Source organism: Symsagittifera roscoffensis, chromosome 6 (genome assembly GCF_963678635.1).
Source record: "Symsagittifera roscoffensis chromosome 6, txSymRosc1.1, whole genome shotgun sequence".
Lineage (NCBI taxonomy): Eukaryota > Metazoa > Xenacoelomorpha > Acoela > Convolutidae > Symsagittifera > Symsagittifera roscoffensis.
In genome coordinates, this window is record NC_087067.1 from 22,118,076 (window position 1) to 22,142,880 (window position 24,805).

At 35.4% G+C, this 24,805-nt stretch overlaps 2 protein-coding genes across 2 annotated transcripts in view; both read right to left on the bottom strand.

The window, feature by feature from the left end:
* Positions 1-4,781: 4,781 nt before the first annotated feature.
* Positions 4,782-24,805, bottom strand: part of LOC134847800 (citrate synthase, mitochondrial-like) — a 103,634-nt gene continuing 83,610 nt past the window's right edge. Inside the window, exons 2-11 of the mRNA XM_063865017.1 lie at positions 14,765-14,811; positions 14,655-14,696; positions 14,042-14,149; positions 13,478-13,675; positions 11,980-12,168; positions 11,356-11,555; positions 9,283-9,368; positions 7,026-7,171; positions 5,986-6,195; positions 4,782-5,282 (exon numbers count right to left, since the gene is read on the bottom strand). Coding sequence (XP_063721087.1) covers positions 5,121-5,282; positions 5,986-6,195; positions 7,026-7,171; positions 9,283-9,368; positions 11,356-11,555; positions 11,980-12,168; positions 13,478-13,675; positions 14,042-14,149; positions 14,655-14,696; positions 14,765-14,803 — 1,380 coding nt within the window. The 5' untranslated portion in view covers positions 14,804-14,811 and the 3' untranslated portion in view covers positions 4,782-5,120. The remainder of the gene's footprint in view (positions 5,283-5,985; positions 6,196-7,025; positions 7,172-9,282; positions 9,369-11,355; positions 11,556-11,979; positions 12,169-13,477; positions 13,676-14,041; positions 14,150-14,654; positions 14,697-14,764; positions 14,812-24,805) is intronic.
* Positions 20,259-20,822, bottom strand: LOC134848648 (gamma-glutamylcyclotransferase-like). Its single transcript, XM_063866166.1, has one exon. It carries the CDS (start codon positions 20,820-20,822, stop codon positions 20,259-20,261), a length of 564 nt encoding a protein of 187 aa, XP_063722236.1.

The following is a 24,805-nucleotide window of genomic DNA, read 5'->3' on the forward strand; positions in this document are numbered from 1 at the left end:
TTCGAAATACGTTGTCTTCAGAGGTTCTGTTGCAATTTCATGCGATTGGTTAAAGCATGAAAGGCTAATTGTTTTCTTGATTCGATTGGTTAATATCAAAACTTTTGAGGCCAGCTACCCAAAAGATGAAACATAGAAAAACTTCAAGTAAGCAAGAGCGCTGTATTTCGTAGTCAGAAAGATAAAGCCGTGGTTGAAACGACTCGGTTCAAATGATGTTATTGCTTTTATCGGGTTTGATAGACTTCAAATTATTCTCAATAATTCTTATTCCCGGAACAATAAAAAAAGGAATGTAACTTTGAAATATTGCAATTCCAATTTAAAGCCTGATCTGATACACTCATTCACAATATTTTTTGCGCAATAAATTAAGCAGTGCAAATTAAATAATTCGAGTGCGATTGTTATGACTCGATACGCTTCGCAAGAAAAAACATAAAAAATTTCAACACGGAGATGAAGTGGAGCTTCGCGTTACTTGCGATAAAAACACAAACACAAAAAAAATACATAAGAAGTCAAAAAAAAATGAAATATGTAGGAAAAAAACTAGGTGAACCAAAATGCTCGTATGCTTCGATAAAAGATAACTAGAGGCCCAGCTAAAGCTGGAGGTAGCTTTTTGATATTTATGGAACTTTCTATGAGGGATGAAGAATGAAATAGATAATTTCAAAAACTGGACTTCGCCTTAAACTTTAGTTGTTTCTCCTACGCTGTAGGTGGCAAACTGATATTATGGAGTTTTTATACTGATGCGGGATGAAATGGAATCCCTGAGAAAATGCAATCTTTGAGAAAACGCGATTTTCCCAAATACGTATAATTTTTCTTACAAAACAATAAGGAGTGGCCACTACTGAAGAAAAAAAATTCTCGCAACCGGTTCTTCCAACTGAACATTTCATCTCATATGTGATAGGGTAGATTCTAAGAAAATAAGAAAATCAAATAACTCAAAAAATAGTCAAAGATCAAAAACTTGAGTTTCCGAAACCAGTGACTTTTCAGATGGCCATTACTTTTTCTAATAAAACCATTTGTGCGCATCTCAGATTTGCGCGGGTAGGTTTCGAGAAAAGTCAAAGAATCAAAAACAGCCAAAGATTCACAAATGGGACTATTCCGAGGGCCATGACTTTTTGTGGAGAAAAATTTGGGCGTATCCGTTTAGACAGGGGAGTTTGCCATAACCAGTTTTATCCATTGATCCCAAAACCTCAGATTTATGAGGGTATTTTTTGAGAAAACTAAAAAAATCCACAAATATTCCTACAGACTTATCTGAAGGCTGTAAACAAAAGGGTAAAGTAAAAAGAGAACAGAAGACTATGTAGGCGCACATGGTAGTAGGTGGTCTTTCCAATGAAACGCCTTTTTTGAAATTCGGCAGAGTAATTTTCTACTGAAGTAAAATTTTTGCAAAAACTGAAAAAACTTTCGAAAGCTTCTCAAAAAAGTAAAAATGAAAACCCTATCTCATACATTTTCATAAAACCTGATTTTGCAGAACAGGAATTAATTGACCGTCGAAATAACACAATATAAGTTTAATATGGCGGAAAACGTCAGCCAAAAAAAATAAGTCGAAAAAAAAACATTAAAAAAGAACAAAATTATTCAAAATCAAACTTGGTAAAATGAAAATTTGTTGAACTTTCAACTATTGTAAAAAAAACTATCTTGTAGCAAAATAAAATCCATGCTTCACAAAGTAGGCCGATAAAAACTAGTACCAGATGATATAAATGATATAAAAGACGGAAAATGAACCGACGGAAACTGGGCCGAAAACCACAAATCCGAAAAAATCAAAATGAAAAAGCAATTACTACCCGAAACGTACTCCACATATTAACTACCTAGATGAGGTAGTTATATTTTTTTTTCAAGAAATTGAGCAAGTCTTGAAATTTACCTTTCCTTCCAAAATAGACCATTTGTCAACAAAATTATTTACGAGAAAAACTATTTGCATCTCGAAACTAAAAAAGAGGAGCTAACCTTTAAACCGGAAAAAATCTACAGTCAAAAACTATCTACAAAAAATTCAAGCAATACAAGGCGAATAAGCCGATAACTCATTTGTCTAAACCATTCAAGTCGAATAAATCTTTTGAGGTGCTTTGAAGGAGATTAATTAAAAACAGAGGAAAATTAGAAAAAAAAGGGGCGAATCAACATGCCTGTCATTTCTAGCGAATCTTGCTACAATCAGAAAAAAATTGAATGATTTGAAAGGTGAGCTGACAAAAAATAGCAGACAAACAATCCGAAAACTAAACTTCTCCCAGAAAAATAAAAATCATTTTAATAAAAATCAACCCCGACTAGAATCGAAGCCATTACCTTCGTCGTCTCAAGCACCGACATTAGCTCCACACTAAACATGGTAAAGCAAAACCTGAAATTTGTAGGAAACGAAATATTAGGTAGAAAAGCCGACAAATTACAACTGACAGCCAATGAAAATCAACAAAATATACTGCTTATAAGTGCCAAGAGTGCTTTATATGTAGTGAATGCAAGACCGAATTCGGATACTAAAGCGACACAGTTTGAGGCGACAACCAAAAACACAAATTTTGGAATACAAAACAAATTTAGCACAACAAATTGGGAGACGGAATATGAGACGAAATCCGCTAAGTTAAAAATGTTGAGCCAAGTTGAAAAAATACGATAATTGCTAAAAAATTTAAATGCTAATTACTAGAACAAAAATGGCAAGCGCATTGATTCCGTTCTCATTACTCGGCAGAGCAAAAATTCTGAAAAGTTTGAAGTAAAAAAATTTGTAAAATTTATTTAAAAAGTTTTCGAAAAATTGCACCAAAAATTCGGCAAAAAAATTATAGCTCAACAGCTTCCAGTAGTGGCCTAAGAAAAAAAAAGAAAGCTGAATCTTCAAAAAGAAAGCGTGCAACGGAAACTAAGCCAAAGAAAAAAAGAGACGGACGATTGCATTAATAAGCAGGAAATTTCTGGTTAAAAAACGAATCCGACCGGATTCGAACCACAAGCCTTTGTCGTCTCAAGTATATGTATAACCTCTACGCCAGACGCGCTAGATAATTGATTGAATTTAAATGTATTAAAATAAACAAGTTAAAATTGACAATTTTTTAGGTCTAATTTATCTATTTGTACTACAAAAGGCTCAAGAGCGTGAATTAGATTTTAGAAAAATATTCACGATAGGGATCAATCGTTATAAAACCAACATAACTAATAGGAATAACTAATAAAACATTAGGAAAAAGTCAACAAAATTATAGTCAACGACCCCATTGAAAAAAATTTACGACTTCAGATTGAAAGAAGTTTCGAAAATATTTATGCCTTTCGCTAAAACATTGTTCCTAACAATTCTCTATAAACAATGTGTTGAAAAAAAGGCTTCAACATTAAGTTCATTGGCGTTTTAGCGCTACGTTCAAATAAAAAAGATAACAACTTCTACACCGGCTCTTGATGTTTTCAAAAAAAAGGATTAAAAACGGGCAAATATAATGTCAGAGCAAAACAAAAAGGTGAATTAAAAACGGGCTATTATATTATCAGTGCAAACATGCCATGCTACAAAAGAACGAATTTAGAGAACTGATTCACGCAAGCTAGGTAAGAAAAAATTGTAAAGAAGCTTTTAAATTTATTGTACGGCACAGAAAACTATGGAATAAATTGCAGCCATTTCCGATCAAACTTCTAAACAAGTTTCGCTGATGTTTTGCATTTCTTTTGAGCAATCCTGAAAAAGGCATGGCGGACATTTGCTAAATGAAAATAATTTGGAAGTTTTGGCCTGAGGTCGAGTATTTTCCGAGTTCAAGAATTATTTCAAAGGCGAAAAACAAAGTCAAGAGACAGTTGGAAAACAGCCAATGAACAAAAATATATACATTGACATGCGAGCTTTCGAAATTCAAAGAAAAAATATATGGCCATGAAGCTTTTTGAATTTCAGGATCAATTTAAAATTGACAATTTATTTGATGAAAATAACACTTCCGAAACTAACAGTCGATCAAATTTTTTTCGTGATCTTTACACTTTTGCTGTTCGATAAAGGAGTTTGCCTTCCTTTTAACCAAGGAATTGAACTAAACTTATAAATAAACCAAACGTCAAACCGCGAAAAACGAATGAACGTGAACAAATTTCTAGACATTTACTGAAAAAGAAGTTTAACAATAAATCATTACGATCTATAATACGACTCATAAACTTACTACATAAAACTGATAAAAAAAGATAAAACAATCGTTTGCTTATATAATGAAGCATTCGCGTCCCATTTGCTTAGGATAATGAAGCCTTCGCCACCCAGACTGAGCCAACTGTCATGGCTGCTTTATAAATTTTACGCATTATCTAATAGTGAGCATCAAACGGAGTGCAGCCTGTATTTAGACAACCGCGTATTCATACTCGTCAGTATTTAGACAAATCCTGTATGAACCAATCAGAATCGAGAAAATACATAAATAATCCAAAATAAATCATAATTATTTATTATTTTCTTCTTTGTCTCGATTCTGATTGGTTGAAACAGTATTTGTCTAAATACTGACGAGTCTGAGTACGCGGTTGTCTAAATACTGCTATGTAACCGCATCAAACGATGCAATACTAAAGACAAAATACGTGCTAGTAAATCACTCGCCAATGAGATTCAGAACAAAAGCTGAGCACAAAATTGTATGCATTTTTTGGTTGGAAAAAAGTAAATCGTATTCAAGCGTTTGCTGGAGTAAACACTACTTTAGTAGAGAAAATTTCAGTCTTTGGAACATTAATTCTGTAAATAACTTGAGATTAGCTACATTGTTGTTAACCATTTAATGATAGCGAGTATATCCACTTCACTGTGCAAATTTTTATAAAATATTCACGATTGATGATTCACACTTCTCTTCGGACCAGCTTGAAAATGTCAAAACAAATGATGAAATTTCTTTATTTGGCCTTTAACTTTGTGAGTTTAATTCGATTGTTGTGTTTTCTAGTTGTTATTAGTTCATCCAACGTCAGAAATACAAAAAGTTGGTTTCTTCCGATGATGCTGGTAAGGGTTGGTATGTAAATGTCGCAGGTAAAAGGGGAAATTTTCTGGTCTAGTGTCCGTATTTGTTCATGAGAGCCTCGGACGTCACCGATTTGGGTCGCTCAATCGGGAGTCCTAGCGCTCTGTCCCAGACTAGGGAAGCGAGGACTCCGAGTGCTCTTGAGACTCCGAACAACACAGTGTAATACTGCATCTCTTTCAGACCATAGTACTAAATAAAATTGGACATAAATAAAATTCGACACAGATAAATTTCGACATCACGTCAAAACAGACTGAAAATCAAGGTCAGGCGCGGATCTATGAATTTTTCGAGGGGGGGGGGGGATTTCCAAAAAAATTGAAAATTTTGTCGACCTTTTTTAGGTCGACCAAATTGTTTTTCTGAGGTCTTACAAATCACTATAAAGACCCTAATTTGACCAAATTTTCTGCGCCGCAGGCAAACTTTGAAAAAGGCCAAAAACGCATTTTAGGCACTTTTTGGAAAATGTTGACCAAAGTTCACGTTTTATTTGGCGCGCGCTCCCCCTCAAAATTAGTATAAATTGGCGCCAAAGGCGCCTTTAGAAAATTTTTAGAGTCCTTCACCAAAAATAGATATCTAAAAATAGTACAAAGGGGGACCCTTTGGGTCGGCAGGGGGTCGAATCCCTGAGGGGGGGCATCTCCCACCCTAAATCTGCTACAGCAGAAGTTGATCAATATTAAGTCATCTTATCATAAATCATTCCTTGCAAAATCGTTCATTGATCGTTTGAATTCAACGTATAAAACGCCATGCAGCGATGATGATCATACCAAACAACCTAAGACCATATAAAAATATATCAATCTGTCAAATTGAGCCAGGGTGACTTATCTAGTCTAGTTCTTCAAAAAGATTTAGCAATTTTGTATGCAACTCAACCCACCTGAAGCAGCACTCCGGAATGTGCGTCAACATTTGGCCATGGGTTCTTGGCCTTGCCCTGTTCTAGCAGAATATCTGGGGCCAATTTGTACACTTGGGCCACTATCTTGAACATGGGGTCATCCGGGAGGTGTTTCTGGGCAAACTCCATCTGGCAAGTATATCTAGGGTCCGTCTTCCGCAGAACAGCGTGACCATATCCAGGCACTACCTGAAACATCAAAAATCCATGACTCTAAATGATCCTTGCACGTACCTTCAAACAATGAATAATTTGAACCAGGGGCGGATTTAGGGGGGGGGCGGACGCCTCTTCCTCAAGGATTCGACCCCCTGCCGACCCCCTTTGGTACTTTTAAGAAATCCAGTTTTGGCCGACCAAACTAAATTTTTTCTAAAGGCGCCGTGGGCGCCAAAATATACTTAATATAAGGGGGGAGCGCGCACCGAAAAAACGCGATTTTTTGGTCAACATTTTCCAAAAAGTGCCTAAAAATTTTTTAGCAGTTTTTTCAAAATTTTGCCTGCGGCGCAGAAAATGTGGCCGAAATAGGGACTAAACAGGCTTAGGGAGAGCTCGAAAAATCAACTCGGTCGAAAATCAACTCGGTCGACCTAAAAAAAAATGGTCGACAAAATTTCGAAAATTTTTTGAAAATCCGCCCCCCCCCCTCGAGAAAATCCTAGACCCGCCCCTGATTTGAACTATATCTTTACAGCAGAAGCCTGGGTAACACTCCATACGGACATACTCTAGATTTCATCGTCTGGCACGCAATTAGCTTGCATGAGATGAAGCTAAGAAATTACTCCAAACGGAATAATGTGAGTGTAGGGGTAGGGTTCAAGTACGCGAGAGAACAAGTATAGGCAAAAGGGGCTTTACTTTTCATCCTTCGTCTACGTTTGTTATTGAAAAACAAACTATATATTTTGGGTTTTAAAGCAACACAACAAACCTTTTAGACAGAATTATCGTTCATTTTTTTTCAAAAAAGAAGTTCCACATCTTGTGTCTTTCGACTTAGTGTACTAGCTGACCTGGCCCGACTTGAGTGTTTTCCAAATCCACTCCTTGAGACTCTCATCAGTTGGGTGCATTCCCACATCATTCACCACTTTGGTCAGCCACACTAGCACCTCCTGATTGGCAAGACCATGAAGGGGACCAGCAAGACCACACATGCCTATAGAAGACAACATAGACAGGTTACAGTTGGAAAAGAGTAACGAAAGCAAGGAAACTTAAAAAAAAATAACGACTTGTTTTTTTTTCAAAAACCTTCAACTTTTAAAATTCGAAGAAAAAATAGATGACATTAAAGCTCTTTGAATTTGTAGAACAATTTATGATTTCCACTTTTTTGTCAAAATTAGCCCAATTTGAGAAAACTGGATCAATTGGTAAAACATTTTTCATTTGGAAATCTGATAATTAATTTCCATTTTCGAAATTAGAAGTCGATCAGGTTTTTTGTGACCTTTACAGTTTTGCTCTTCAATGGTGGAGTTTGCCTTCCTTTTAACAAGGAAAATGCACTGAACTTAAAAAGAAATCACAAGTCAAACCGCAAAGAAAAAACAAAACTAAGCGAACAAATTTTAGACTTTTTCCTGAAAAAAAGCAAAAAAAAATCACCAAGATCTATATAAGAGTACTCACAATGTTCATTACTCTTAATAACAATTCATCGAATATGCAAGACTATCAAACTTAAGCAAGCATAACGAGAGCTGAACTTTGCACTCAATTGTTCGGATAATATCTTTTATTGCTTTGCTTCATGCTTTATAAAAAAAAACAGTCTTGCTTTCTATGTTTTTCATCGTTTAACATTGACTCCAAAAAATCTAGATGTCATTTTTTATTTTTGAATATGTTTCTAACCATTTGAATAATGCTGCAGTTCGGTAAAAGTTAGCAGGGAAAACAAATCTTGATATTTGAAGATGAAACATTCGATAATTTTAGATTAGATGAAAAAAGCGGGAAAACAACTGGAGATATTCACTAACACTTTTAAGTTTTCAGCAAAAAGTCAACTCTGAATATTCTCGAGCGATGCTCAACTTGGCATGATGATGGCACACTAAATTAGCCCCTTGTTATTTTATCAAGTATAAAACGAGTGAATGTTGTTATGGACAACTGCTCACTTTCAATGGTTTAATGTCTATCACAAAAAACTCTGCAGCAAAACCAACAGTCAATCACCCATTATTCGAGCATACAGAAAACGTACCAGATTTTTTTTAAAAAGCAGCACTTCTGAGATCCCCAGCATCTATTAAAAGTTGCTTCTTTCATTTTGTGCAGGCCTACTGGCGAAACATCAAAAAATTAGAAATGGTTGTGGATTAGAGAAAATACAAAGAGTTACAAGGAGCTGACTACCATTCCTCCGTATGACTTGAAGCTGACTCTAAATACGCTGTTCGGCACAACAAATCAAAATGACCAGCTCGAAATTCGGAGCAGAAGAATTATATTGAAAGATTTTAAACCACTTTTAAGGAATCAGTTTTATAATGCGATAAACAGAAACCAAAAAAAAAAAAAAAACCCGGTCGAGGGATGACATAGCTTCTCAATTATGAATGTATTACGTTCTCATTGGCGCATGAAAATTCAATCAGCAAATAAGAAAGGAGTAAAGTATACACATAAATTGCCTGATTTTGTTCAAAACCGGAGAAAAACCTATACAAGTCCCACATATGAACAATTACATATCAGAAACTTTTAAGAAAGATCCAAAAAATTGTATAAATTCAGAACTCGAAGCACTTTCATTTAAATTTGATCAATAAAAAACCTTTTATATCAAAGAAAACTGGACGCCCTAAAGACTTCGATGTTTAACCACTTTTTTTGTTTCACATTTGCATTTAAGGAAAACAATTTCATACGACTCGTCTCATTTTTTGCGAGTTGCCTTTTTCATAAAAAAAATTAGAGTCTAATTTTCTGAGTTGTTATTTGTTGCGATTTTTGACAGCACCAAACTTACCCTCCATATTTTCAACAGACAAAAACTCACATACCCAATTCATTTTGGGTACCATATAAACACTTTAGGTATCCTATTCTGTCAAACTTTTCTGCGCTGCAGGCGAGACTTTCAAACAACAAGCCGAAAAATGCATGGTATTTGCTATCATCTAATTGAAAAATTTGTCTTTGTTTATAAGTGGAGTTGTTACCAACACTTGGAGTTGTTACCAACCCAATTCACCATTTTAAACAGATTTTTTCTTACCCTACACATGTAAAAATCATGAGTTAAAGCACACTTACCTGCTCCGAAGCTCAAGTAGGGATCGCTAAGAGCACTGCCAACTAAATGTACTGTATGAGCAGAAACGTTGCCACCTTCGTGGTCTCTGAAACAATGCACATGCAAAATTCACTTCAAATCATGGTTACGATGTGGCTGCCTCTTAGATCTTAAGGTCGAAGTCATTAGAACAAAACTAAAGAAATTTTATTATTCATAAAAAATAACAAATTGGACCAACTAGATAATTTGAAGACTATTAGGGCTTTTACGTACATTTTATTTCAGCATAATCTTGAACATAAACTAAAATAGTGAAAACAAAATTATACTATACAAACGTCATGTTCAAAAATTGGAACTCTTCAAAAACTACGTTATCTCCTTCAAGGAGTTACGCGAAAAGAATATTGAGCATGAATTTCAAAAACGTGTTTTCTTAAAAACTCAAGGCACCAAATGGTAGAAAATTTGGACAAACAAAATTGTTCAAACATTTTGCATAAATCTGCACGCACATTTATAAACAATAACTAGATTTTCAGCTATATTCAAATTACTCGCATACAATTTTGTGCTAAGCTGGTACACATCATATCGCCTCAAAACATAAGACTGACACCTAGAAGCACTTCTTCGCGAACCGTTACGAAAATGAACAAAAAGTGAAGTTGCACTTAGCACAAACAAATGCGAAACAACGGCAAAAAAAAGCTACAAACACTCATAACATAGCCAATCGAAGACTGGAAAAGAAAAATGAACGAAAGTAAACATAAAAACACGGACTTAGTTGAAAAAATCTCAACTTTCGAATTTCAAAGAAAAAAATAGAAAGCTGTTTAAGCTTTTTAAATTTCTAGAATGATTTATGATTGGCGCGTTTTTGATAACATTAGCCCAATTTGGGAAAACTGGATCAACAGGTGAAATTTTTAATCCGCTGGAAATCTAAAAAATAAATTCCACTTTCGAAACTAGAAAGCGATCACGATTTTTCACACCATTTGCACGTTCGTATTAGGAGAGTGTTATTTCAGCAGCAGATGAATTTCAATTGAACTCAAAAAGTTCATTTATACCTAATTGCATCAATATCTTAAGACTTTTTCCTGAAAAAAAAAACAAACACAAAATCAGCAAGACCTATACATTTTCACTACGTTCATTACTCTTAAAAAGATTTTTCTCAAATACGTTTCGTGTCATTTTTTCGGCATGTTGTGATAAAAAGATCTGAAAGAAAAAAACGAATTTGCGCATATTTGAGAGTCATAGTAAAATAGGTCAATTGGAAAACAGTTTTTGAAGAAAAATGATCAGAAAAACGAAAATAAAAATTAAAAGATCTGAAATTTTTTGAATTTTCAAGTTTTGATTGCCCGGTCACCTTATTAGCTCGAAATTAGACCAAAAATCAAAAACTTTAAACCGGTTTTTCTCGACACTGTGAAAAAAAATTTTAACGTGGTTCGAATCACGACTGAAAGGGCTTTAAAATGATATACCACTCAACCCAAATCGATCATTATTTGTGTACCTGATTTTGCGTGGAAAAAACTAAAATACGCCCAAATACAAAGTTCCTCCCCATTTCCAATGGTCGGAACAAAAAACTTAATTATAGACACAATAGATTTAATTACAGTTTCGAAAAAGTAGCATCTCAAAAAATTTCTTTTTCATCGTGGATAAGTGGTTTGGAATTTTTCTGTGAAAAACATGAAGCCAAATTGGAATTCACGGTCATTTCACCTCCTTCTAGTTCTATAGCCTACTGAAGATATATCCTGAAAAGTATCAACACCAGCCAATCAGGATCCATCTAACTAAACCTTACAGAAGATTTGTTTAGTTTCAAGTAAATACACTTGCCTTCAGATTGGAAAAAGGGAGCTTTTACTTATAACCTCAAAAAAACCAAAGTTTCTACATATCTTTTGATAGCAAGGAAATAAGAATACGAAAAAGATTCAATACTGGACTAACGAGTAGCACGAGACTATCTGGACGAAAAAAGATAGTGTCACAAGCACTCTATGTATTGATCAGAAATGATAACATCTGGTCTATCTCAAATGACATGAACTCACGTGTGTATGGTAAGATAGAGCCGCATGAGTTCTACGAATTTGGGGTCAGTGTATCCCATCATGTCACAGAAGTTCTCACTCCAGTCCTTGGTGTTGTCTATCGTGCCCACACTCGAACCCTCCTTGTACAAGTTGCGGTAGATGATGGCAGCGATTGTGGGTAGCTTCGCTATCACTTCCATCGCGTCCTCATAGACGTACTAAACATTCAAACCATTTCAAACTAACCAATTCGTTGCGTACTGAAAAACAGGTAAAACGGCAAAGCATCTCTCCGAGCATCTATTTCAATTAAATTTAAAATAAGATCTCAAAATTTCAGCAAAGAAAATCTCGAAGCCAGATATTTTGACTTGTGATCCAGTTATAGCGCAAAAAATACATCACTGTCTTTAGAACTATACCGCAGTTAAAGCTCTATATTAAAAACAAAAGCTGACAAAAGCTAGATAAGTTCTTAGGATGACCTGAAAAAAGCAAAGTTTTTGATTGTCTTGAAACATTGCTTTTCAACAGCACGTTCAACACAAAATTAAAAGTAGTTAAAAATTAATTGAACATGTTTTTACCTTCTAGTATGCAACAGCCGAACTGATTTCAAAATTGATCTAATATATTTGTTACCTCCCAATATGTAGACTTGTGCACTCCCTTCTCGTACGCAGCCTTGAACTGGGACTCTGTATTGCATGCCACTATGGCAGCACTGAATTGGGCCATGGGATGGAGGGAGGAGGGGAAGTTGTTCAACATCGTCACCACGTGTGAAGGCAGGTCTGCACGCTCAGCCCACTCATGTGATACCCAGGCCACCTGAAATACTATTTTTTCAAGAATCTAAAATGAATAAACACTTGAATTCTGTTTCATATTGCCCAAACAAATTTAAAAATAAAGTATTAAGTCAATATTACGCCGGAACATTTCATATGATATAACAAATTTTAAAACAAATCTATTATTTAACACCGAGGTGAAAAAAAGCTTCGCACCATTTGCGATACAACACAAACGCAGCATGACAAACTAGCAGACAGAAATAGCTACGAATGATGCTAAGTCAGAAAAAAGGTAGAAACGTCGAGAAAAGTTAGATCTACCAAAACTTTCATATCTGTCTTGAATTAAGTTTAAAACATGACAAAAAAAAGATAGATAAATTTGATTCTAGAAAAAACTAACAAAGCGGTAATAAAGCCGACAATTTTTGAGCAGACGCCAGTTGAGCCAAAAAAAAGTTTTCATAAAAAAAACTTCAACATTAAAAAAAAACATTTAATGATCCCTCAAAATACTCGCACGCATAAGAAACGTGTTTTGCTCATCAAACGACGCAATGTGAGGCCACAAAGCCGATTAGGCATAAAACGATAAGTTTTTAAGCCGAGTAAAAACAAAGGAAACGAAAAAAAAAACAATATATACCGAACCAGACTTGGTAAATTTAAAAAAAAAACAACTAATATTTGGGAAAATAATAATAAAATTAGTACTTGAAATGCTGACAAAAACAAAAAATGTCAGCTGGTTGACGGAAGTCTATCTTCTTAATTGAAATATTTCCGGGCGACTTTAATCCTACAAGACTGGCGCTATAAAAACCACCTAAAATATTGTTTTTGTTTAATAAAAACATTGTATCTGCTAGAAAAATTATGGAAAATATATTACCAAAAAAGCAGAACATTTTTGGTTTTAAAAAAAAGACAGTTCCCGGCCGAATTCAAACTCCAAGCCTTTGTAGTCTCAAGCAAGTTTGCTACCTCTAAGTCAGATGATTGATTGAACTACAAATTTTTATGAAGCAATTTGAAACACGTGCTACATTTTCGCAAACGAAATCAAATTCTTTGCGAAAAAAAGTCTAGTACCGGGTAGCAACACATTTGCTTATCGCAAGGATTTAAGAAAAAACATTCTAAGGATTAAAAATTATGGCATTGAACATTTTATGGGACAAAATCTTAATAATTATATACGATGAACGAATGGAGACAGTGTTAAACACTGAAAATATTGGAAACTTAAATATTAAGACCCTTGCAATTTTTCCAAAAATATCAAAAATTTCAATCCTAAAATGATTGAAAAACCAATCCTAAAACCAATACTGACAACTTACCTGTTGTGCTGTGGGGATCTGCCCTGTCATAAGTAGCCAGAACAGTCCCTCTGGAAGTGGTTCCTTTCCTCCCGGGGCTTTGGGCAGCATCTCTTGGCACTCAGGGATACTGTAGCCTCTGAATCGGATACCCTCGTCTGGGTCTAGAAGGGATGTCTCAGTGACAAGTCCTGTGATGCCTCGCATACCCCCGTATGCCTGAACAAAAGTATTTGAGTTCAAAAACACATAATCTAGCCTACTCTGAAGGGATTCAAAATGATTTTATCCAAAAATCGTGCGGAAAATTTTGCTTCATAATTTCAGTTTTAAGTTTCACTAGCTAACGCCACATAGTGTCAAAACTGTAAAAAAAAGTTTTAAAAATTTGTTCTCTGCCATTTAAACACTAGTGCTATAACTTTGAATCATTAATTTGAGTTTTTAATTCAAAACTGGGATAATTTTTACCATTTCAGCAAAATTCCAATATCTGCAATTTGCTTCATTCCATATTATAACGCTACGCGTAAATTTCACTTATGTTTCTTATGATGCAAAAATTATCTGCTTGTAGATGAGCACCTGGTCAATTGTGTATTCTCCGAGAGATTTGTTTCCATGTTGTTTCCTGAACGCGCCAATCTTCTTCTGTTCCTCCGGAATCACATTTGCCAACACGTCTTTCAAATTCTACAAGAAAACTTCCAGAACTCAAAAAAATGAGGTGGATGAGACGCTTTGATTATTTTCTTCCAATCGTTTTATAATTTCTAACTAAATTTGCTGCTGATAAGGGTTGTGATTGCTAAAAAGAGCAAGTTTTAAAAGACCTGAACAACAAAAATGAATAAGAAACCCTTGAGAAGCACGTCATTTAAGATCCGGAAACATACAAGTGAAGTACCATCAAAAGATCGTTGCTTTGTCTCGCTTAAACTTTGGTTGTTCACAACAATGTTTTTTTTTCATTTTGGCTAGGAATTTGGTTTGATGCATCATGTTTTGAGCTGATTAAACCCCGTTTTCAGTCCCATTTCAAGCCGATGGCTAGATTTGTTCATGAAGATGACCTCAATGTACGGTTTATGATCTTTATTCACACTCGAACCAAGTTAATGAAAAGTTCAAAGTTATCTAGAAGTTCAAAGACTAGACTTTGAGTTTTCAGATAACCTCAAATGAACTTCAAACATACCGTAGGCTGTGTTGCTAGACTCCTTACAGGTTTAATGCCGACCTGAAATAGATTTCATTGCTTAAAGATGAAAAATGAAATAAATTAACTAGAAAGATAATGACGCTCACATTTGTTGCCCGCGAGGAAAGGCGAATAAGAGATTTCATTGTAATCTGAAATAAAAACATCTATCAATCCATTTCGAACATGAGGGGGAGGAGGCAAAATGGGGAAAGCTTTGGTAAAGTCACCACATCTCAATCAAATATCGGCGGTTTGAAGCAGATGATCCGTACTCCTTGCTTGAAAGTGAGGCAATATTACCCAACCCAGGAGAAACGACCTTGAAAATTGCACACAAACCAGGTGCACAGCAGCAGTTACGCGTAATGAGCCTAACAGCTCGTATTTCGGTCATGTTCCTCATGGATAAATTGGCTGGCCTCAACAGAAAATTCTCGTTTTACAAATGGTTGGAGGGATAGAGAATGCATGACTTTGTCAAATAAGAATACTTCACATTTAATTATAATCAAATTTTCTGGCTGAACTTATGTGGTGGAAATGCCAACCATCCACAAATAAAATCTTTGATTAAATGACCAGCAGGTATGGATTTTAATCATCGCTAGGGTAATCAGTCTTGGTCTAATAGTCCTTCCAGTGTCCAGAATCACAGGTGACTAATCAGCTACTCGCATTTTTTATATAGCATTTTGAAATTGACATTATAAAATAGGAAATAAAATTTGCAGTGAAAAAAAAATTAATTTGAACACAGTTTGTATCTTTACATCGTAATATTTCGCATTTTGCCTACAGCACGACGAAGAACTGCTTTAAAATTAGAAACTTTTATATGTTTTGGGCGGTATCTACTACAGCTTCACATAACCTTCAACTCAAAGAAAAAAATAACGCAGAAAAAAAAAGAAAACAATACTAGGAACTGCCTGAGTAGAAAGTGACATGCTAGATGAAACTTCAAAAAATAAACCCTGATGACTTCCAATATTGAATCATATTAAAAAGTTTCCCATGCTGTCAAACTTAATCCCCTCTAGCTCTTTCCGCAAAACCAGAAAAATTCCTAAGGACAAAACATCGTTCGAAAGACATTACACATTGAATTTCAAACGTCGGAAGAAATTGCATATCAAACTATCTGTAAATTGTAAATTGAAATAAATTTCCGGCGCCATCGAAAGAGGGGCTAACATCCATACGAAACCAGGGCGTCAAAGATCAAGATGCCTCAAGTCTATGGTTAATGATTTCGCTATCACTAGTGATTTCGGTAAGAAAGCGCATGAAAAAATGTGAAAAGGAACGAAAACATTCGAGAAAAGTGAAAATTTGATAATATATCTAACTGAGGTATTGATGCGTGATACTTGCTGGTTGCGCAAATTTTCTTGGTTATCTCGTTATTTAGAAAACTTGCCAACCAGCTAGTGTCAATCATTTCACCTTTCTCGAGAAGAATTTACTTAGCCTAATTGTTTTTATAAACTTATTAAATTGTTTCAGAGAGGCAGCAATGTACAAAAAAATGATCACAAAATGAACACACATATATGCAATTAAATGGTCCAGATGATGTCAACACCAAGATATCCCGGGTTTGAGATTTCCCGACCATACTGCTATCCCCAGAACTAGAATTAAGAGAACAAAGCCTGCCCTGAGTCCACGAGAGGAAGAACGATCTCATCTCAATGATGGTATTTCAAAAAAGATAGAGAATACTATCATGAATTTACTCAAGTCGCTTCTTCTAAGTAAATAAAGAACGAACTCTAACATATAATAAATGGTCCAGTACAAAAAGCAATGAATGCCATCAAGTAGGAAATTTTGTCGTCTGCAACATGAATGATATCCACTTAAGCCAATCTAAACCGACTTAAAACGTCAGTGTGAGAAACTCGAAGCCGCTGATCGTCGTGATAAGTTACATATGTTGGGTGACCCGGAAAAAATTAATGGTGAGAACAGATGGGAGTCTAATGAAAGTATCATTTCTCAAGTAGTCAACATTTCACGAGAAATTGGAGCTAATGTAGAAGAACAAGATAAATCAGTGGCGAATCGCCTACCATCAGGACCTAAAGGAAGCCAACCTATCATTAATTGCTTGTCAAGGAGGATTGGAAAAATAAGTCTGCGAAACAATAAGTCATTGGCTCGCATGTAAAATTTGATTAAATAAATATAATCGAACAACTGAGTCAACCAAGCGTAAATTTCATAAAGTGACGAAAAAAATCAAAAAAAAGTCTGTGTGGACAAGAGAAGGAGTAATCTTTTTCATATGGAAACGTAAAAATAAAATAAAACAAATTAATGGATTGTTTGAAGGAGGTCAAATTCCTACAATAGTGCTCAAAAGGTTATTAAGTGTTTTAGTGTTTTTCGGAGAGACGAAGTATCCGGCGGATCCCAAAGTACGTTATGTGTACGCTCTTCAAAGTTTTCCCTCTGTGTATTCTAAAAAGAGAAAAAAGCGAGGTGGTAGTACAATGGTTCAAGTATGCGATAGAATAACTTCCTAAGAACAAAAATTACAATTACACCGAAATCTTTGGCATTTTGGTTGATTTCAATGGGAAGCGAACAAGTATTGTAAAGATGCATTACCTACAAGAATTGACAAAGTGAAACTTGTAGAACATTTAGACAAAGAACGAGAAGTCCTTTCCAACAGAAAAACTTCACAATTACTGTTACTGATGATTTCAACCTTGACATAATTAATTATGGTTTTGAATTCGTATATAGATCACCCCAAAGAGTTTCAGAGTCCAGCGAATCTTATATTGATAAAAAAAAATAGTTCGAAATAACCGATTTTGAAGTATCAGTACTAGGTAATGAATCATTTTCCAATCATTATCCGCAGGGTGGAGGACTTTGTTTTAAGCAGTTTAAAACACAGGGATAAAAACTGTTTAAAACAGCGGGGAAAAAACACGTTTAAAACAATTTGATTGAAATACACAATTAAAGCCGTTTTTCGGCTAATGACGCAAAAGTGCTAAAGTTATGACGCAGTAGTGCTCGATGTTTCACACCTCAGTTTTATTGCCTGTTGCTTTGACTTGCTCGCTGATTTTCTACGCAGCTAACCTTCTCGACCACAGATTTCGCGGTGCAAAACTTTCCCCAGTTGAAGTTGCAGGCCGGAATGAGTTACATCGGCTCAGTTAATGACTTACGGATCTTTGAGAAATCAACTTGACGTCGAAAAAGCGGGGAAAATTACTTTCTTGTACAAACAATTCAACTGTTGAATTCAGTGTTCGCGAAAGATTTTTTTCTTAAGCCAATCAACAAAAAAAACGTAGCCGCGAAAAAAAAACATAAAAAACGTGTTTTTTTTCGTAAAAAACATGTTTTAATGTATAATTGGATAAAAAACGTTTAAACTCCCACCCTGATTATTCGGTTACGGTATAAAAGTAAACCCATTGATGCCTAAAATTATAAGTATGTTTCGAATTCTATCTTCTCTTGAAAACGAAAAAATACTGATTTTCAATCAAATTTAGAACAACTTAGAGTTCACAGATCTGACTGATTTGAAAATTAGATAAGCTGAATTAAAACAAAAGAAATAAGTTCAATAAAGACCGTAATAAATGTCATACATTTTAACAATTAACAAAGTAGAACAATTACTAAGTTTACTGATAGTATTGGGAAGTCGAGACAACTTTTCAAATTAGTAAATGGAATAACAGGTGAGGCTACTAAGTTTAGGGGAATGCCAAGTCTTTGTGTAAGTGGCAAAAACTTATCTGAAAACTCGATTTCAAATACTTTTAATGAGTATTTTATATCCAAATTCTGACTCTATACTTCAAGTGGAAAATTCCCCTCAATCAATGTATCTCTTTAATGAAAGATTTAAACAAGCATTTGCTTAAATATGAAATGTAATTCAGTTTGATTTAGTTTTATCCCGAAAATTTTTTGATGTTTGAGCCTTCATGCATTAACATTAGAATTACTTTTTTTTCGAGCAGTTCATACAACAATTGGATCCAATTAATAATTGCCCAAGCAAAATGATAATTGTTGTGTTGGCAGCTCAATATTAGAGTTTTTAATTGAGCGATATAATCCAACAGGTAATACATTATAGGTAACCCTCGTTACATTTAGAACAAATTTCCAGAAACTTATTTCAAAAAAGACCAAAAAAAATTCATCAAAAGAACCAACAAAAATTTCACTCTAAAAATCCAACATAAACAATTCACACAGAGGCGAAGCAAAACTTTGCACGAGTTTCGATCAGCCGACAGCAAAAAAAAATAGACCAGTCGGTCATGAGGCTACCGCTCTAAATTACTGCGCAACGTTGCCTGTTGTTTAGGCTGAAGCCAAAAAATTATTCAAGAAACGATGTGAGAGGAGGATGAGCTATTTTTAATTTGGAAGAACTTTATGAAGAACTGAAACTGTTCAGTTATAAAAAAAATGTTTTTTTTTAATAGAACGAGTTTTCAGATACTTTCCTATTCCTTGGCAGGTTGCTATTTCCAATTGATAGCACTAAAAATATAGTTGAATTGCTTTTAAACGAGATGGAAAGAAAAAACCAAATCGATCAAATCAAAAAAATGAGAAAATTAGTTTCATCCCTGAATCTGAGACTCGAAGTGCAACCTGTGGTTGATTAATCAAATGTTTTACCTTCCACTATGGTTACTGGCTATACTCAGACCGTTTGATACAAAAGGAGACATTAATATGGAACTGTTTTGACACAGAAAACAACCAATGTGACAAATAATTTTCCTCTAACCCTTATCTACCACCCAAATTTCGTTCCCAGGGCATATGACCTTGTCAAATAAGGGATCATAGTGAAGACCGCATGTTTCTATCTTTTTTACTTTAAAATATATGACCGCTAAACTCTTACTTTATATATCACATTTAAAAAATTCGATAAAAATTTTTGTCTATGATGAGGATTTGAACCCGGTCATCCGGCTTGTGGGACCAAAACCTATAGGCTAGGCTATGGTGTGAGCTAAAACAAAAAATTTAAATTTTTTCAAAAACTAAACCGTTTTCCTTTTAATTCCCAACTTTGGTCGGGAAAAAATTGGAATTTCTTCCAGGGAAGTGAATGGAAAATAAATCGGAAAAAATCGCCTGCTCTACTTCCCAAGCCAGTCACAATGGAAAAACCCCGAGGAAAAAAATGACGGTACTTTCCGAGATCGGCTTGATGCCCGTCAAAACCTATACGTTAAACGCTCGCGGCTGCTGGCTAAAGGCTTATGGAACTCGCGCGCGCTCGTACGAAAAAGTGGCGGAAAACGCCAACCACCAAATTTATATTGCGTATGATTTTGCTAGAATACTCTTACAACATTACCGGATATCCGTGCCGAAATCAAAAGTTGCCGGATAACCGGATATCGATTCCGGATACCACTATCCGGTGCAACTCTAGTTATGGTTCTAGTTTTTTAAGCCGAGAACGTCTCTTCAAAAAAAATTTGCGTGCATTTTTGATCAAGGAGTTTTCAAGTCTCAAATATACAATTTATTAGATAGTGTTAGTTTGCAACTTTTACACAAAACCATTAGTTCTATCTAAACTTAAACTGATCGGAAAACAGGAACTTTCCCGTTGGGAAGTACAGACAAATTAACTTTCACCTGAGCATTATCATTAGTCTCAATAGCTTCCAAAACATTTTCCCTGTATTCAATTGGCAGGTCTATCTGCTTAGCTCCACAGAGAATAACATGTTTATACTGAGGCGATGGTTTCGATAGCATCGCTTTGTCGTTCATTATGTAGGTATAGCAATCAATCGGTTGATTTTCTGAGTCAACTATTAAAATATCTTCAGGAGACTTAACTCGATAATAGAGTCCTTCATGGACACATTCTTGAAAATCCAGATTCTTCAAATCGTTAGCATCAATTTTCCAAATGGCTCCCCAAACAACTGCTTCTGATGATCCTTTCTTAATAGTGGCAGATCCTCCCATCCAAAGACTTTCATGTCCAGGATTTGCAAACTCTAAATACCAGCCATTTATCTTTCCACACTTCACAAATGAATCGGAAACTTTCACAGATGGACACGATCCAATGCAGAGCCGCTCAGCCAGCAAATTAGAGCCGTACGCAAAATATTTCAGAGTGTCTCCCATTTCGGAAAACACTTATCCATTAGGACAACTAAAAAAACATCTTATGGACTTCCTTGGATAAGCATTGCCAACACAGTTTGAAAAATTTCACTGATCATTTTAAAAATAATTTATGCCACATTGAGCTTTTTGAATTTCCATAATATTTCATGGTTTGATAATAAAAAACCAAATTAAAAACATAGCCAACAGATGATTCGAAAACTTTTCTAAGAGATAAAGCGGAGCTGCGCTACACTTGCGATACAAGGTAAGCACAGCAGTAAAAAAAAGAAGCACCAGAAACAAAAGCTTAATTCAATTTCATCAAAACAGTCAAGAAGCACCAGCACTAGGTTAGCTTTCATTTCCCGAGCGGCTGCTAAGCCAACAATACTTGGATAGACACCCGATGAGGCTAAAAAATATTGAACACTGACCTAAAAAACTTTTATCACCCGATGAGGCGAAAAAAAATTTGAACACTGACCTAAAAAACTTTTATCATCAAAAGCTTAAGAGAGAACAAAATTAAGCTTGAAACCTTGGCAACCCATCCCGCTGCAACACACAAAATAACACACAGAGGTGAAGCGGAGATTCGCAGCACTTGCGATGCAAAAAAAACACATTGTGATACAAAATAATCAATGAAAAACAGAAAATACAGTTACACAGAAGTATAAAAACACTCTTGAAAAATTGTTGGAAAAAACTACTTGATAAAAAAATTTGACAAAAGTTGAAAAATTACAGTTACAAAAACGTCATTTTGTATCAGATGAAGTTCATAAACAGCCAATAAAAATGGAAATCATTTACCGAGAGCCAACAAATGCGACAAACTTTCGGTCGAAACCTGCTGAACCGAAAACAAAACTTAAAAAAAAAAAAACACTTTAATTGCACATCGAAATTAATTTCAATACACAAGTGTATGTCAAATGTTTTCTGTTTTTTTCCTATCAGTTCATAAAAATATTATAACAACATAAGATACACATAGTTACAATAACTATAAACAAAACAAACTATAAACAATAAACAAAACAAAACAAACCAGAGTGGTCTACAAGCTCACATGTAGTGGATGTAATTCCACCTATGTTGGACAAACGGTCCGGCATTTGACCACGCGGATTGAAGAGCATCACAAGGAAGATTCGCCAGTAGGGCAACATTTGGGAGAATGTGACAGGGATGGTAAGAGCGCTGAGCTTAAGTCTGAGATTATAGATCAATCAAGTAACATACAGAAATGAACGTTTTGAATAAAAAACCAAAAATATTTTGGGACTAAATTTTCAGTGTTAACTCCCTGCTCCTAAACTCATCGCGCGTGTTCAAGCCCGGTTTCTCTTTCCTGATATGTATTGCCTCTAGTGTTAGCAATTTTGTTTGGTTGTTTGACCTATCTATAATTTCCCAACTAAGATCTGCGCTATTTCCCTCAAGTTGGCATTGCTGAAGGTGGAGGCCTACCGGTGAGTCTGCTTTCCTATGTTCCTCAATTCTAGTGGTCAAATGTCGAACAGTTTGTCCGACATAGGTGGAAGTGCATCCACTACATGACAGTTTATAAACCACTCTTGACTTGAGGTCATTAGAAAATGCTGACTTCAGTGATGGTAAACATGATTGTAGTTTTCTTGTGGTGAAAACCACTTGAACGTTCGTTAATTTTCGTAACCTGTTAGCAAAATATTGGCTCTGGTTACCTCTATATTGCACCATCAGCATTGGGGGCTTTTCATCCTTTGGTGATTGAACTGACAAACCCCTGTCACTATCCAGGGGCTTGCCTTTACCCTCGATGATCTTGCACAAGGCGTCTGAAGCCACCTTTGCGGACCAATTTTCAGGGTACTGATTTGTCAGCCATTGCGCCCTATTAGTTTCCATAGCCTTATCAAATTGCTCCCAGCTAGATGTACTCCTAAAAACCCTGTGTACAGTGCCTTGGATAACACTACGCTTATACTGAGTTGGGGCGCAGCTTCTATAGTTCAGTATAGTCCCTGTATCTGTTGGTTTTTGAAACCAACTGCAAGTTACACGCCTATCCTGCGATATATTTATGTTCAAATCCAGGAACGGCAAATTCCCCTCCGAATTAGTTTTCTCTAGAGTGAACTGCAAATTTGGATGAAGAGAATTGGCGGCATCGAGAAGACAACTCGGCTCCCCTCTGACTGTTCATACAATGTCATCCACATACCTGAGGAACAATTTCACCTGGGGAGTATCCTTCTCCTTGTTCTTAGCTCGGCAGCAGCTTTCACAGTACCAGACTATCTCGGTTATTGATGCGTATACGTCATCGGATATTTTTCCGCATTTTAGATGATACCAGTTTCGGCAACTCTCGCATTCAACCCCCTTTGATCTATATGTGACTTTCCTGCTGCAACATGGGCACAAGCCGTTTTTGTCATTAATTTGCTGTACCCCCGTTCCCACCGGTATTTGTTGTCGTAGAGCAAATTCGTATTCTTTCAGCCATAAGTTTGCCAGAATTACAGCGAGGGACGCTCCCATTGCTAAACCATCAACTTGTACATACCATGAATCATTACACTTGAAATATACTTTGCTGACCGCCATATTCAAAAGCCTTTTCATGGTTGCTCTTTGAATTTCAGGAGGAGACTCCTGGCTGTACAGCTTCTGTAAAGCAATTTCAATTGCCTCCTTCAGGGGAACGTTGGTGTACAAACTTTTCACATCAAGAGATATTATGGTTTCATCCGGATCTAGAGCAATGTTTTCTATTTTTTCTCTAGCCTCTTTAGTATTGGTTTCTATATTTGCTCCATCGATGTTGTCAAAAAACTTCGCAAGCATTTTGTTAAGATTCTCATACGAGCTGCCGGGAAGTGATAGTACAGGTCGTAGGGGTGTCTCATCCTTGTGTACCTTAGCTAAACCGTACAAACGGGCGGGTTGCCCCCCTGTTGATCGTATCTTAGAATATAACTGATCACTTATCTCGTCTCTTTTGTTCATGGCTAGTAACTCTTTGTTAAGTTCTTTCTCAATTTTCAGTATCACCTCATCAGTGGTTGCATCTTTTTTCACAAACTGAGCAGATTGCAACAAGGATTCCAGCTTTGATTCATATGTTTGTTTCCTCATTATGCAAAAACCAACCGCCCCATCCAACGTTAAACATATAATCTCAAGTAGATATATTTTCCCACAAAATTACGCAAAACAAGTTGACTAGGTCGATATAACATAAACTGAAACTTTTTGAATATTTAAAAAAAAAAAAAAAAAAAATGAAGAAAAAAAATCAGACGTAGTAAATGTACAAATTCGTGTTTCAGAAGTACAGAAACATACAGAAACTCCTCACTCTGGAGGCCTTACATATTTGGAAAGAACGCCCCAGAATTAACACGCGCGAGGAGTTCAGGAGCAGGGAGCTGACATTAAAATTATAGTACATGTTTAAACATGACTAAAAATTGCAATTTTTGAAAAAATAAACTGACATGTCAGTTTGGATAAAACATCAAATCGAAAAATTATGACTCAAATAACAAAAAAGTATGGAAATTGTCATAATCGATGAAATAATGATTACGTAATAACAGATGTAAGAATGTGATTGGTTAAAAATTTCTAACATGTTCTTTTTGAATTTCATACATGATCTTTGATCATTTTATTGTAAATAAAAAATTTTATATCCTGACGATGCACAAAATGTGCGAAAACGTTTGAATTAACAATTTTAAAAAATTCTTATTAAAACAAACTCGATTACAATTATCGATGATTACTTTTCACCTGAGAGCTTCAAGGTGGTTGATAAATAAATGTTATTATATAAACTTGAAGCTTTTCCATGAAACTTTACCATGGGTTGCCATATTTTTCCGCCCCATCCAACGTTAAACATATAATCTCAAGTAGATATATTTTCCCACAAAATTACGCAAAACAAGTTGACTAGGTCGATATAACATAAACTGAAACTTTTTGAACATTAAAAAAAA

Bases quoted from the DNA above. Each gene is read 5' to 3' on its own strand.
- LOC134848648 (XM_063866166.1), bottom strand. From the start codon at position 20,822: ATGGGAGACACTCTGAAATATTTTGCGTACGGCTCTAATTTGCTGGCT.